We start from the raw sequence: 16,666 nt of genomic DNA, 5'->3' as shown, positions 1-16,666 counted from the left end.
GGCTGAAGGGACTGAATATTTTATTAGAGTTTTCATTCAAAACTAAAACTGTTGGACCAGCACACTAACTAACCGAGTGACATCACGATCTTTGAAGCCAAGCTGCTACCATGAGCCTTTAGTCCGGAAGCTGCCGGGGACACAAAGGGCCGGAGTGAAGACTCAGAGTGGCTCAGCAGAGCAGAAACAGACAGAAAATCTCAGCGGGGGTCGGCTGCTCACGCCATAATTGTCCAATTTATGCGAACCGTGCTGAGTGGCGGGGCGGCGGAGCCAACAGGAGCAGTGAGGAGGATTTTTGAAATCCCACAAGGGGAAGACAATCACTGGAGGGCGACGGTGTGCAGCGCTCACATGGCAGCCGCCCACGTGATAAGAGAGCTCATTTAATTTCCTCTGTGTGCTGGGAGGCTGCATATCTGTGTGTGTGTATCTGTGTGTGTGTGTGTGTGTGTGTGTGTGTGTGTCACTGGGCGACAGGTTTATTTACTGTCCTGTCACCTCTCCTGCTGTCCGTGTCGGGACTCGGGACATGTAATAAAGCGGGTTATGAATCCAGTGCTTCTGCGAAATGAGAAGATGAAGGTCGATCTGTGTGTATTCTTGTCTTAAAAAAGATCTAAAAGGAGCGTAAATGACAGACATGTGCAAACAGTTCCAGGACTGGCCCAGTAGATTGCCTCAAACGGCGGCGTAACCCTCTGGGACGACACTGACCATCGAAGTGCGTCCACCAGCAGCGTGTTGTTGTTGATGGACTCGGACTGTTAGTGCAGCGACAGGATCCCTACAGGCCTAAAGAGCTAATGTTCAGGTACTCACACCAACACGGGTCGGACAGCGTTGTTCATGTTGCCGTAGGCCGCCCTGCCCAGCAGCTCTCTGAAGCAGCTCTCTGCCAGCGCCGCCGGGTTTTCCTCGCCGTCCTGACCCGCCACTGAAGGCGTGCTGGGGTGCCCCGCCCTGACAGGGAGAGAGAGAGAGACGGACACTTTAAAAAACAACAAACAAACAGACCAGGCAGCGCTGTGTTAGCGTGGACTGAAAAGAGCTGAATTTATCGCAGCACCAATTTAATTTAACAGGAAAAAAAATCCCGCAGTTAACCGAGTCTGCATGAGAGACCCAAGAATCAATCCTTCATGTCGCACACGGAGAACCTGTAGAGTGCAATAACATATTGATGAGGGGAAAAAAGAAAAGCGAGAGAGCTTTAAGAAAGGAGAGAGAGAACAAGAGAAGAATGAGGGACCAAAGACGAGGGGGAGACTGAAGAAAAATCAATCAGAGCAGCTGGAAAAAAGGGAGAAATCAAATGAAAGAGTTATCGACCAGCCTCAATCAGATCTGTGTGTGTGTGTGTGTGTGTGTGTGAGTCAAACACTGTAAAAAAAAGAAAAAAAATAAAAGAAAAGAAAATAGATGCTGGCAAACAATTTTATCTAACATGAAGTACTTCTTTTCATTAGAAAGCTTTTCTTTGTGAAACTGCCTGTTGAAGTCCGTTAAAAATCCCCTTTTGTACAAAACTGCCCATCACACTTATGTCTGTCTCACATCCTGAACTTAACTTAAAAGGATAAATTAATTTGTCCAGATGTTTTCTAAAATAGCTTTGAGGGTATGAGAATGAAGATACGGGACTCAAGTTTCTCCTCCAGCACATCCATGGAGTTTGGTAGCATGAAAAGCAAAGACAGGACAAAGAAAGCTTACAGATGTTGGATTCAGACGGATCCCTTCAGCAGGTCCAGGGTCTGCTGAAGGGATCCGTCTGAACTGTCTGGACTGAGAAAACCTTGGGCTGCAGGTCAGGCTTCACGAAATGTTTGCCGAGTTGTTTTCTTCTTCTGCAGCCAATAAAAAGCCATTTCAGTTAAATCCTCAGAGGTGGAGAATACCCCAACAAAACTTCACTTTCCTGTCTGACAAGGAAGTCTGATTTCACAAACAAATCAGATAAAATCATGTGTTTTACATGACTGGGATTCTGCACAAACACACAAACTGCCCACTTTGGTTTTAATCACAAGCTTTACTGGGGACAGAGTCTCAGTCCAGAGACAAAACATGAACACGAAGTGTCTTTGTCCCCAGCTGAAGTGCAAATAAGGTGAGAGCTTCTTGCTTCAGATGTTTTCATGACCAACAGTTTAACGCATGCTGGTGTTCAAAAACACCACAGAGAAATTTACTTTTGATTTCATACCAGATGAACATCAAAGAGCTGAAAGTTGCCAGTAAGAAAACCAACTTAAGTCCGATTAATGTGAAGTGGGCAATAGAAGAAAGGATGACAGGACTGGAATCAAAGGACGAACACAAAGGTGGAAGAAGGGATTGAGAAAAAGGAGAGGAAGAAAGACTGCCAGTGGAGGGAGATGGAGAGACAGACAGACTGAGAGAGGACAGAGAAGGGGAGGTGAACAGTCGATAGAAAGTAAATCAGCGTTTTGATGGACTGAAGCAGAGGAGAGCTGCACGCTACTAAAGACGAGGAGCAAACAGCGCAGTTTTCCCACAAATCCAGACTTCAGGAGTTTAGTTGGTCAGCCTGAATGAGGATCAGAATACCTCAGCGCGTTTGGTCTGAACATTAACATTTGCTCTTCAAACCATCGACTGCATACAAAGACAGAAGACATGAGAGCTCGTTAAAAGTGAAGCTAAACCATCTGGACGCCCCCTGGTGGCTGGCTGAAGTGCAGCTCATAAGGCCCTCCCCCTCCATGTTAGCTCAAAGTACACGTCAACTAAATTTTTCCCAAAGATGGTTTCTGTCATGTCAGGTAGCTCTAACTGTCACCGTCACCACTGCACAGACTCTGGCTCCAAATGACATCACCAGAACAAGATGGCAGCACTGCCATGAGTGGCCTTCCTGCCACAATCATTCTTATACCACAGATTATTGCCCATTATTGATCAGCGTATCGGATTCTACTTCAGTCTTGCTTATTGATTACACATTATCACACCGCTGAACAACCCACCAAGGAGGGGAGATTCTTTCACAGTTCCCAAATGTACAGTTACATATCAAACAAAAAAATGTGAAAAAAAAAAATACAAACAAAATCCATTCTTTCAACATATACCAAATAGACAGAAGTATTTGGAGAGATTAGATTTCTCTTCACAGGAAGTCAGTTTCTCAGCCCAAACCCTGAGAAACAGCCACATAAAGAGGAGTGTCTGGATACATTTGTCTATTTAGTGTACATTTACAGTGAACTGAGCTGCTGAGGACCTCAACCTCCCGCTGCAGACCAGCACTGCATCAGATTAACACATTTCCACATTTACTTTTGAGAGAGCGCAGTCATTATTCACAAGACTACAAGCGGTCACTTGTGAACAACATGTAAACATTTGAAGCTCTTCCATAACCCATGCTGTGGGCTTTCTAGAAAGAGTTTTTGTTCTATACAAGATCAAACTTTTTTTTTTTTTTCTGTCAAGCTTGTCATCTCATGCAGAGTTGCCAAGAATCTAAAGGCCTGGCGGGAGACCAAGCAGGCCTCTCGTTATGTGTTATATTGATAAAATAATGCAATAGTAAATCACTTCTGCAGCAATAAGCCCAGTCACAGATGGACTGTAGGCAGCCGGGCCTCGGGAGGGAAACAATGCAATTACTGTCGGCCCACACAGACGGTTCAGGGGAAATTAAATGCTTATTGCTTGTAAGAGGCAGGGACATGAGAGATAAAAAAATGAAAATCTTTCCTGTACTATAAGGTAGCTTGGTGTGGTTTAATGAAGTGGCCAGAACAAAGTTAGTAAAGGTGGGGATTGTTTCCAATGATTGTTAGTTGGAGAAAAATACAAAATAAATACTAGACTCTTTGTGAGATCTAAAGAACACAATTCAGCCAGACAGGCATGTAATTTAAATTCTAGACAGGATCCTGCAGGCTTCATTTACCGCATGTTATAATGAATCCTAGGAAATGTGTTGGAAATGATGCACAGGATATTTAGAAAACTTTAATTTGCTGCCATGGTTTTGAAGATCTGGCTGTAATGGCAATTAAATATTAATAATAATGACTATTATTGCTATAGTCTGTCACATGTAATAGGACTAAACACATGCCAGAAGTATGCTGTGCTTTCTTGAACTACAGACAAGTCTAATTAGGTTTTGATTTGTTTCTAGGGTCATTTCAAGAGGAAAGGAGGTGATTCGGTTTGGGGGCCATAAGCAAGAACGAATGAATGAAAGTTTCGTTGCCAACGTGTGAGCTGATTGTAACTTAAGAGATTATGATTATGAGATTGTGAGCCAGGCCTTTTGGTCCAACATCAGTGTGTGACCTCACAAATGCTCTACTGCATGAATGGGCACAAATTCCCACAGAAACACTCCAACATGTTGTGGAAAGCCTTCACAGAAGAGTGGAAGCTGTTAGAGCTGCAAAGCTGTCTGTGTGTTTACAATGAGACGTCATTAAAGTCCCTGTTGGTGTAATGGGCAGCTGTCCCAATACTTCTGTCCATATACTGTGTGTGATGAAGTGAGTAACTGAAGAGTTTCTCTGTGGTTAATTTGTCAGTGTGAGTTTTACAGGCTGTGATACTGAGGTCAGGAATGTAAAGCACCGAGATTCCAACGTCCTCAGTTCAGCTCCGTCAGGGATCATTCATTACGTCGTTCTCTCTACTGTCGCTAGTTCAAAATGAGTAAAGGACTGTTAAGATTATTTCATTATTTTATTTTGAAGATTACTCTTGTAGTCCTGATCCACATGTGTGGTGTGTGTCTGAGATGAAGAAAGACAGCAGAGAAGCTGAGATGTGGGAAGTCCAGAGAAAGAAAAACAGCTGGAGGTCAAAGTCATCATCAAGGTGGAGGTCACCGTGTGTGTGTGTGTGTGTGTGTGTGCGAGCTGTGAAACAAGACAAGTAAGCATTTACTTGTGATGCAAGGCGAGTCTTTTCTTCATTCTGCGAGCTTCCACCTCTGGTTTCTGCATGCTTTCCACGTCCGCCTTCCCCGAGAAGCAATTAACAGAATCAAACGCCCTTGACCGTGGCTTCCTGCCCAGGTTCGCCGAGGCTCGATTAGAAAGCCCAAAACATGCCACCGTTGGACAAACTGACCATGGCCATGTTTGGGAACAACATTATCTGAAGCAGATTGTGTTTGTGAGTTCCAGGAAGGGAAAAAAAGAAGTAAACACAACACGGTTGTTCCTCCAGAGCAGTTCTTCTGTCAGAGGGTGCAGGTTTCATTAGAGAACATGTTGGGTAGATTTAGCACTTAAAGTAAAAGCACATTTTTTTTTTATCAGCAAAATCAATCTCCAAACACAATTTTAAATTCATTGTTGGGTACCGTGGTAGCCATTAGACGACCACGTCAAGCCTGTGCATCTGCCAGCTGCTTGTTATGTGTTTCTGCAGCACGAAAATCAAACTGCTCCAGAATATTAAAGCAGATGCTTTTATTGGATGTTCTGTTCTGAAATCAAGTGCAAATGTTGGAGCTTTCATTTGGCTTTGTGTCCAGAATTTTATGGCAATCCATTTAACACTTGCTGTGATCTTTCACAAAACGTTGCTGACAAACGAGCGCCGCTTCAGTATCTAAAAGGTTCCAGTGAGCTTAAACACTCACAGTTAAAGTGTTGGCATTAAGAGAGCAATGCTTCAGCTGCTTCAGCTGCAGACATTCAGGAGTCATTTAGGCATAAGCTCATGATGGACGAGGCAGAGACACCAGAAAAGTAAACCACACGTCATGTGTTTTCAGTGATTGCACAGAGTTGCGTGATATATGCTGCATGATTACAGATGATGATCTCCATGATTACTGTGCAGTCGGGTGATTTCTTCAGCAGGATTTCTATTCCTTTCCTCACATTTCCAGTGATGTCTGGCTGCGATGACTCTCGGGGTCAGACAGCAGACTAATAAACTCCTCACTGTGCATCAGTGGTTTGTCTGCGGCATCGAGGAAGCCTTCGATCCCCTTTGAGAGATCATTACAAGTCTCCGCTGATCCATGTGACTTTATGCTGAGGGTGTATTCACACCTGCTTCAGGTGGCGCAGTTGTTTCGAAGTGCCCTCAAACACTGGTTTGTTTGAGAACACGGTCAGTGAGTTCATGTCCATTAAAAAGTGTGTGACAGCAATCGCACAGTAATAAGCCCCAAATCATTACTGCATGAGGCGCCGCGTGTGCTGCCTGTCTCCACCTGTTAATACTAATAATGCTGATAAATTAAAAAAAATTCATGAAAATTTTAAAAAATGAATCATCTCTGTGAGCTCTTTGACTCTAAAGAACATAAACATAATCATCAGAAGAAATAAAGTGCTTTATAAACTTCATTTTTTCACGTGTTCCTCCCGTTTGCCCTCACACGTCTTCCTTCAAACAACCGACTGCCAGCCTCAGATCTGACTGAAGGATCTGCTCATTAAGACGCAGGAAGACCATTAGAAACGGCTGAAATGTTTCCATTAACACAGAGCCGATCCCTGAGGTGATGAACGCACCACCGCTGCAGAAATATATGCAGCGTGATTGTATATGATTATGAAAAGGCTTTATTTCCACTAAAACACGGAAGACTCGATGTGTTGATTGGACTGAGAAAGAACAAAACGGTGAGATTAAAACGACAGATAAGGTGAACATGAAGGTTGTATTTTGAACTGCTGAGAGCCAGAAGGAAACAAGTTTTTTTCTGTTTCCTGTCAAGAGTCAATCCACGACCAGCTGGTCCTCTGTGGTTTTGGACTCTACAATTTGTCTTTTTGGATTTTCCTCAGCCAAACTGAAAGAGGGCCGATCCCCTCCCTGTTCAGGTGCAGGAGCATCCAGCGACGGGTGTTCGGACAGCCTGCGTCGTGCAGTCTACGGGATCAGGATCGACCGCGACACTGAGCTTCTCATGTGGACATCAACGCCCACGCAGGAACTCCACCATGTTGAAATAATGACATGGAGACACCGGCCGGAGTCGGATCACATCCTAAATCCTCCACAGGTGATGGAAGGAAGTCGGTACTCGTGGGGCTTTAGGTGGAGTTAAGTGAGCGGACAGGAAGAAGAAGAAGAGGAGGAGGAAGTGCAGAAGGAGGGGGGGGGACGTGGTCCAAAAATAGCTTTTTGTTCACATGGAAACCACCAGAAGGAGACAGAGAGGGGAGGAAGCCACAGTGAGAGAGACAGAAAGGAAAGGTGATATAAAAGAGGAGCGTAACAGAGACGGAGGGAGAAGGTGAAGGAGGAAAGAGGAGAAGAGAAGCAGATGAGGAGGAGAGGAAAACAATGTAATGCTGTCATTTGTAGTTTTATCTCATTTTGTGTTGTTTCTTCTCTGAAGCTTTAAGCCGCCATCTCGGCCAGCGCTTCCTCGTGAAAGACTTTCTGACCTCAGTGAGGCTTTGAAGGTTAAAAAGTGGGCTTTCTTGGCCCTGGGCTTTGCCCATCAGGCTACACATCTGATAAGATGGAGGATGTCGGAGCTGAGCAGGTGCAGACACGACTCAGTGAACTGATTTTGCCAGCCCGTGTTCTTCAGGTCAAGAAAAGAATAATTTATTATGATTTACTTCCTCATCTTCAGCGTTAAGCTGCCTGCCTCGTCCATCTCTGCCATAAATCTTCCCGGTGAAAGCAGAGCAGAGTTCTCAAGTCCCAGGGGGGCCGTCCGGGTGACACATTGCGAGGCTTTCCTCCTTCACCTGGACTACGGGCCTGAGTCTGAGGATTTGAACCAACATAATGAGGTCTGAGGTGTGTGGAGGCGTGAGCAGAGTGAAGGCTTTCGTTCCCAGGATTGAGGTTTGCATTCCTTCAGCCAGCGATCCTGATCCACACTGACTTACATCAGATCCAACAGCAGGATTTAGTTTAGATCCTGATTCTTCTCGCAGTGCAGGCGGCGAATGTTAAAGAGGTAAAAGGTCGCACAACTAAGCCAGAAAACACACAGCAGACTGCAACAGGCTGGATGGAACAACAGGAGAGACAAGTGAACGTCTCATTTTATTGCTGCTGATTTCAACGCCACGAGAATCAACCATTTTCAAAGCTTTCAAGACTTCAAGACTGCACAAATCCTGTAGGCTGTCGCAATGTGAAATCTGCAGTGGAAAGCACCTTACTGTTATGAGAGTACAGACACTCAAGTAAAATTTAATAAGTAATAAGTCTTTTTTTTTTTGCTTTAACACACTATTTTTACTCTGTAGTACTGCTACTTCTACCTCAATAACAGACCTGAGTGCAGTTTGTGCTTTGCTGCATTAACCTGCATTAACTGGACAAAATCTCGTTTTGTCCCCAGAACGCTCAGATGTGATAAGTGAAACGTTTAGAAGAGAAAAACAAAAGCTGTAGAGAAAAAAAATCTCTTTTTCCAACTTGAGTTCTGACCAGGTGAATCAGGTGAACGTGAGCGATGTGAACCTGGAAATGAAGTGTTAATCACGAGCAGTGTGGGTCCTCAGCATTGAGAAACTGAAAGATACGAACTTAACAGCTGCAGCAGCCCCACGAAGGGGGTGTCTGGATACTTTTGTCTATGTGTTTAACGCTGGGGGACACATACCGGACATTTCTAACATACAGATTTGTGCTACTCAATATTTCCAGGAGTTTTCTCACAGACATTTTTTTGCTCAATAAATCTCGTGTTGAATGTGTTGAATTTGTCAGCCGTGCGTGTCTTAATTAACGCATATAATCCGCAGCTCACTGTCATTTTCTCTCCATTTTCCTGGTCACTTTATATTACAGATAGTGTTTTGCATTAAGATAGCTGATTTAGTTTAACCAAACACGGCCTGAAAAAAAAAACAAAAAAACATCCAAAATATCAAAATAAGCATTAGCAAGATGGCTACAGAAAAATGTCTCATCGGTCACTACGATGAGCCGACTGGGCGGCCGGTCGGTCGTCTCTTGGCAGCAGAGACTCGCACACCACCTGGCTCGAAACGCAGCTCGTATAGAAGTAATCGGAAAGCAATATAAAGACATACTGTAGAAGCTTTAACGTTTAATTCTGGCGACCGGGCAGACAAATGAGCCTTATTCTCAAAGGTGGAGAAAAGTCTGATGCTTCAGGAAAAGTAGTTCGCCTTCTCTGATTGGCTCGGGTGACAAAAGCCACATGTATAATTGACCGAGTGGTGATTTCTGAGGTTTGAAGGTCACTTCCCGACTAGAACGGAGAAAATCTAATATCTGTGTTGGCTTCAGTTTGAATTCAGGGAGGAGAATAATGAGTCAAAAACAAACCAAACAGAAAGTGTGATTGTGTGTGTACTCGTGTACTCTGTGCAGTACCTGTCCAGGTCGTCGCCGTCCTGCATGTTGAACAGCATGGACGGGATCAGCTTGTCCATGTGCTGAGGCTCCCAGATGATGGCCTGCAGCTCGTCGTTCACCGTCTTCCTCACCACACCCTGCAGACCTTTGATCCCGGCCACTCGGATCCTAAAGCGCACACGCACACACACACACACACACACACGGAGGAGAAGGTTTTTGTAGCTTATGAATTTGCATGTTTTGTTCATGTTCTCCACAGAGTTCTCCACACTCCACACAGTGTAACTGAAACCAGAAAGAACTTCATGTTTTTGCCCGAGTCTCCACTCAGTGTGGCTTCTCACATCACTTAAGCTGAGGGGTTGACTCAACTCCCAACTCTTACCTGATTTGAGGAGACAGAACTCACCGTTAAATAACAACATCATTTCCAATGCTAATACACACACACACACACACACACACACAGTCTCTCCAGTCTGCCAGTTAGAAAAACCTCGAGAGTCTGCAGAGAACCACGAGTCTCAGGACCAATCAGAGTCCAGCGAGTCTATTTCTGTCTCTGCTCTCCGATTCCCATATAAACAAAAGAATGAGCAATAATATGAAAAACGGGGCGGGTGACCTCGCCTCAGGCCTAATCCAATAACCACCAGAGAAATTCTATTTGGGAATTCCTCTCCACCTACAGCGAGGCGCCGCCAAATGGAATAATGAAATACAGAAGAAGCAGCGAGGAGTCACACTGTTTACAGCCCGGCAGCAGGCAGGTATCAAGCCAACTCAAGAATAATCCCAGCATGCACTCTCGCTCATAAATACAAATGGAGATAAAAGTGGATTTCTGTGCACGGAGACGCTCACGCACAACCGCTGCAGGGGTATTTTTGCAAATAAGTGCAGTAAAACGGGAGGAGGGAAGTTATTTTTGCAGAGGTCTTCAGGTATTGTTTTAATCCACTGCTGACGAGCATCACGGGCAGAGGGTGGGCGTCCCAGCGGGAGAAGGCATCTTGTAAAGTGCTATGCCGTGTCACAGCCTGACCTGAGCCTCTCCGCCGTCGCCATCGCAGTCGCCGAGCTATTTTTACCAGCCGGCTGGCAGGCAGAGGCTCCTCGTGTTCAAAACAATGGAAATTTGTGTTTGCCTCACATCTGGATCTTTAAACAGGCTCTTTTTCTTTTCTTTCTTTACCCTTATTAAAAACACAAGGGAAAACTGCTGCTGTTAAATTGCTCCACATACCAGGAGAATAATGGAGCATGTGGAGAAAATTGGTATTTTGTACAAATGAGCCTGTTTTGCATGAGGGCGCCGTTTTTTGTAATTAAGGAGCCTTTCAAATTCCACCTGCTCTATTGCTCTATTAAAATTATTATTATTATCAGTGTTGTTATTATGTGGCTTTTCAATCCAGAACTTAAAATAGGACTTGTGTCCATTGGATAATACCTGGCTGTAATTCACATGCAAGAGGTTTTACTTTCTGTATTTACACTGAGAAGAATACAGAATCAATTCAATTCAATTCGATTCAGTGTTATTTGTCCCTGTAAGGCCACCGTATACAGCAGCTCAGATACAAGTGCAGTATCTATAGGAAAAGGAAGAAATATAGTGCTAGTAACATATAGAAACGAATAATATATATATTATATATACATATAATATATATGTAGAACTGATCCAAACAATCAGAGAGGATACAAAATCCTGAAATCCACACGGTGATGAGTACAACAGCACAGAGAACAGTAATGGGCCTAACACTGAGCCATGTGGGGCTCCACACGGGACGCTCGCTGGAACAGATCCTAAGCTGCCTGAAGAAACCATAAAACTGGCTGGAGGATTAATTCTCATGTCCACTAAGACAGCAGTCCTGTAGTAAATCATCCGTCATGGATCCCTTCGTGTTCGGCTGCTGTTGTCAGAGATGTGCTCCTGCAAGTTCCCGCCCGTTTGTGAGGTCACACAGGAGTCCATGATGGTGTTCATGTTTTGTGAAGATGCTTCTAATATTTAGTCTTACCTCACCGACATAAAACATTAACTTATCTGAAGTGTAGCAGAACATCATCATCACATGAGGGGTTTCCACCTGCAAACACCTGACCCCCCCCACCGTCAGCTAGTAAATCTAAGCTCTTTTAAACAGAGTACACTTCACACCATTTCATATCTCTAGGATGAATCTTTTCACATTCTGATAAATGTAAACAGGTATCTGTTGTTGGACTTTGTTTTTGATGTAATCTCTGATAATCTCTCATGACAAAACAGCAAAAATGATGACCAAGTTATGATACATTAATAAATCAGAATTCCCCTTCCACAGTGTCCTATTGATCCCACAACAGAACATTACAGGCAGGTAAACTCATTCATTTGTAAATCACACCACATCAGGTTTTCCACGTCGTTTAAGCCGAGCCATTCTCTTCATTTCACCACCAGCGTGTCTCTCGGTGATCGTATTTCAACCCGGCGAGTGCAGCGAGGCTCTCTTGCGGTGGTGTTAGTGAGCCATGAGCTCTCAGTGGGAGGGGCAGGCCATGAGATATGGATCAGGAGGAGATATATTTACTTCTGCATTCACTGGATTCAAGTGGGACGAGACCTGCGCTGGTGGAGATTGTGTTACAGTCCGGCTGGATGTGCTATTGGTACCATCCATCAGTGCATTAAACGAGGAGGTGGTCGCTGACAGAAGAGTGCGAGCTGACGGCGTCTCCACAGTAAGTGGACAGCTATGCTCTCGGTTTTTAGAGGGAGGAAAAGGAAGCAGATGATTTCTCCGAGTTCAGCTGAATTCCACCACGTGAAGTCAACTAATCAGAGGAACTACTTGCAGTGTCAGTGATCAATCAGCTGTTTCCGCATGAATGTGCACGGCTGCAGGGAGCCGCCTCACTTCTTGTAACAATATTTAGATTAGCTTTGCTTTGAAATGCAGAAAATGAAAGAATCCAATAAGAGAGAGCGAGAGGTGAGCGCAGATGGAAGAACAAGGTCAAGATGTTAACGCTTCAGTTTTCAAAACGCTGTGCCCCATCTAACACTGACGGTCCTGACGTCTGTGCAGTCAGTCTGTCTGCTCGGTATTTCAAAGTTATCGGTGTGGCAGTGAAAAGGGTTTTCCGTGTGAGGGTCCTAAAACTGAACCGTGAGGGATCCTGCGTGGAATGGCGTCAGGAAAACGTGACAAAATACCTACAAACACGAACACAGAGGAGCAGAAATAAAAGTCCCTGTCTTCTTACCTGGTTCTGGTCTCAGGATCTTCATGAGTGGAGTGGCACATGGCACTGAACTGGGACACAAAGAAGTCGTAGCGGCGGTGATACGACGGTGTGTCCTCCTCAATATTGGCAAACTTCACAAACTAGAAAGAGACAGGAAACACTGATTAGAATCATTTGTCTCAGAGCCTTAGAGAGGATGAAGATGAGACCTCTTCAAGCCTTCAAGCAATTAAGAAGCAATTTTTTTGGTTGATATGGTGATTTGGTATAAATAACTCTTGACATTTCAAGATTTCTGTAAAGACTGCAGTTTTCAGCGACTGGATGGCGAGTTTTCCTGTTCTGGAAATTGCTCACGACGCCTCTTACTGTCAGCCATACATCCTCTGCACGCGCTCAGAGGTCACAACAGGCCATTTCATAAAGTCAGGTCGAGTTTCAAGAAGTTACTCAAGAAGTTACAACTGGGCTCATTTCATTCACGGGAATCTCAGTTTTCCAGTCAGACATATACTGAAAAAATTCAAGTAATACAAAATAAAAAAATAATACATTTATACCGTAAACTCCTAGAAATACTTGCAGTTTTACAGCTTGTTAAAAAGGTTGCCACTCCATTACAATTTTTGTTTTTAATTTTCAATTAAAAACAAATTAATTAAAGATGAATTCATGAATTAAAGATGGATGAGTACGGACTTCGTGTTGGTAGATACTCAGTGTCGCTTTCGTAAAGGAAAAACTCAGTCCACCTCCAGCAGCCTGCACTGTGAACCAGCTGAGATTCAGAACGTTTCCAGTGACCTACCGTGAAAATATCTTTGCATGGGCATGCAGTGAACGTGATGATGATAATAACCATTTGAGAGGCACCCCCTTTTGTCCAGCCTGTAATTTCGTCCCTCCAAACAGGCGTAAAGTGTCCTCTGAAGGGGCCTCCTCGCAGTCAGCTGTGCTCGAGTAGCCCTTCTGGCCACCCTATCATTGTCCACTGCTACAAATTGCCTCTATACAGTTCGGCGTTGGTGACCAGCACCCCGCCGCTCTACCTGGTAATTTCCTCCCATTTTGTGCCTAACCTTTGTGGAGGATAATGGATCAGATGGAAGGAGGTTTGCTGGCAGCTGGCGCAGACCAGAGTGGCCTCCCTCAGCTTCCCAAACGTGATAAATCCAAGCGTTAGACACATCAGCGAGAGGGGACTAATCACTGGGCTGCATTTAAGAAGTTTGGTTATATTCGGTCATAAAGTAATACATCACTCCAAAAATAGACCCAATACAAAATTAGAGGTTCTCAAAACAAGAGACAGAGAGATTAAATTGCCCTTTCTTTTCCTCCACCAGTTTCCATGGCAACATCAGGCTGCTGGTTGCTCAGTCTGTCAATGCACAACTTTAGTCCACACTGAACTGCCTTGATGCAGAGCGTAGGAGGGTTGGACTAACCCTAAGTCCCGACAGTGTACCTGCTAAACATTAGCACGTTAGCATTCTCACTGTGAGCATATGAGCATGCTGACTACCGTCGTCTCCAGTCCAGCCTGAAGTGGCTTCTCACCTGCTGAGGACGAGCAGGTGATTCTTGATGTTGAGCCCTTTGTGCACTGAGTTGGACAACCAAACACACACACACACACACACACACACACACACACACACGTGCACATCGATGGCAGATGACTTTGCAACATGAATGCGTCGTTGTGAGCAACGTGCAGTACTGTGCTGTCTGGTAAACCTTCAAACTTCTGGATCTGATCCTCAGACTGGATCTTATTTTATTTTCTCGTCATCTACCAAATGAACGTAATGTGAAATAAACTGAAATTAAGTTTGGTTTTGCTTTGCAAAGAAAACACTAAGTTCTGGGTGTCTCGGTCATTTTCAGCATTTCCCTTGAAGTGAGCAGAGGACTGAAGCCTTTCACATGGAGAGGATAAGTGCTTTAAGTGAGGACGGGGTAATTGTGGTTTCATCATGTAAATAAGACTAATCAAAAAGCGACAGGCTTCATGCCTCACTGATGCCTCGTGGCAAAGCACTTAGCAAAGCAGCTCAACAATGAAAAACTGAGAGGGCGATCCAAACACCAGCACAATTTCTTTTCCTTCCCTCAGGCCATTTTAAAGAGCTCGATTTGAATAAGGTGTCATTAAAGAGTTGCTGTGAAATGGACTGATTTTACTCATCTATGCAAACTAATTACACAATAAGTGGAAAAGACTAAAATGCATTTACACAGTCATCACAAGTGAGCCGTTTTGGTGAAGTCCCATCACTCTTTGGAGCCGAAGCACAGACAGCATTTGGAAACATGATAGTCAACGGTTTTCCAAGGATGCAGTTCAGCCAAAGTAAAAATCCTTCTTTTTTCTAATGGGACAAACACTCACTGTGCCTTTTTCATGTCTTCTTTATGGAGCTGAAGACTCAAACTCTTCCTCTGGTGCAACTCTGAGATGACATGAATTAGGTGACTAACACTGCAGCTTTGCACTGAACTCTAAAGCCGATAGCGAGTAGCATTTGTTTTCCCTTAGAAAGGCGGAACTTGTTGCAAAATTGGATGTGGATGCGCTGATCTAACTTCAGTAAACAAGCAGACCTTCAGTGGGAGTTTTTTGTTAGTGACTAATCTTTGAAACTGCTGTTTGGTTAAATAACAATCCTGAAGTTTTCTTGCAAATCACCAGTCAGCGTAACACACACACACACACACACACACACACTCGGGGCCTGTTTCCACACAGGTCCACGAGAGGCGAGACGAAAAGTGGAAAATAAGGTCTAATTACTGGGGGCGTTCACTGGCATTTCATGAACTATCAAAAGCCTTTCAGTTTAGCTTGACAGTTTGACGCAGGAGGACGAGGACAATTCGCTGACTCAAACCAAGAAGTCGGATCCTGTAGCCTGAAGCGATTTTACAGCTTCTCCCTTGACAGTAGTTTTGTGTCCTGAGTTATCTCTCACGCCTTAATTTCCTGAATCCCCACCATATGGGGCATTTCTGCACCACCATCTCGTCAGAAGGCCTGGCATGTACAGTTTATCACAGGAAAGTGTTGACGTGTTCTGTCGCAAACAGAGCCATCGCGGGCCGCTGCCTCCCGAGTCCCGACTCGGGTCACGATGAATGATGACGACCTTCCCGACCTGTGGATGGTTACATTGGGAGTGTGTTCCCTTTCAGTTCCCGTTCGTGCTGAGCGATCATCAGAGAAGTTCACAGGGAGGATAAGGTTAATGTGTATTTACTGTCTGCAGGTTCATCGGGTTGGCGTTGCAGCTGCACTAATCAATATCCTGTATATTAAAATGGATCAAATGACAAACGTGTAATGTGCCTTTAGTGACAATCTCATTTTATCTCATTGTTGTGGACTTATGACCCGCAAATTGTGTTCTTATCGACCCAGTTTGCTGTCATCAGACTCACTCCACACTGCCTGCCCAGCATCCAGCAGCAGACTTACAGCACCTGGGAGACCAGGGCTCGAGTCCCACGTGTGATCAAATGTTTAGCCGCTTTGTTTTAGACTTACGTTACTTTACATAAGTTAGGTACATAAGGATTAGGTATTAAGTTATGTTATTTCTGCTATTCCTGGACTCTGTACTTTTTATGCCCAAACCAAACTGTGACCTTTTTTTTTTTACAACGTTAATGACAGTCCAAAAGTCAAAATATGTCACATGTATGAAATGATTGTCTGCAAGCTTTATTTTGAAATTCTAATCGCATGTTGCAGACGTATTATTGCGAACCCTGCAGACAGGTAAGAAGAGCCTCACAGAAGTGTTTGTTGGTATCTGGTGTTTGGTTTGCACCTGGGAGAGTTCACTCAGGTGAGGCGTGACTTTGGTTTAACTCCAGGGGAAACAGAAGAGAACATGGGTGATCTGCTGCCTAATTTTGTTTGTGAACACTTCCAAGAACTTCTTCTTATCCACAAGTTGTCTTATCGTGGAGCTAAAGACAGCAAATGTGAAGAAGACTGAGGAGACAAACAGAAAACACAGATTTTCTTGGTTCCCGCTGAACTCCCCCGAGTGTCTGACTCGATGGCTTCATCTGTGGACTGACGAGCGTCTCTTCTCTTGAGACGGAGTGGACGGAC

General features: G+C 44.4%; 1 protein-coding gene across 1 annotated transcript in view; it reads right to left on the bottom strand.

Annotated features, from left to right (window-relative positions):
• efr3a (EFR3 homolog A (S. cerevisiae)) overlaps positions 1 to 16,666 on the bottom strand; it is an 80,202-nt gene that overhangs the window by 27,256 nt on the left and 36,280 nt on the right. Inside the window, exons 6-8 of the mRNA XM_046407952.1 lie at positions 12,562 to 12,683; positions 9,313 to 9,462; positions 823 to 963 (exon numbers count right to left, since the gene is read on the bottom strand). Of these exons, the coding sequence (XP_046263908.1) occupies positions 823 to 963; positions 9,313 to 9,462; positions 12,562 to 12,683 (413 nt within the window). The remainder of the gene's footprint in view (positions 1 to 822; positions 964 to 9,312; positions 9,463 to 12,561; positions 12,684 to 16,666) is intronic.

This window comes from Scatophagus argus, chromosome 13 (assembly GCF_020382885.2).
Source record: "Scatophagus argus isolate fScaArg1 chromosome 13, fScaArg1.pri, whole genome shotgun sequence".
Lineage (NCBI taxonomy): Eukaryota > Metazoa > Chordata > Actinopteri > Scatophagidae > Scatophagus > Scatophagus argus.
This window is presented reverse-complemented; position numbering and strand designations above follow the sequence as displayed.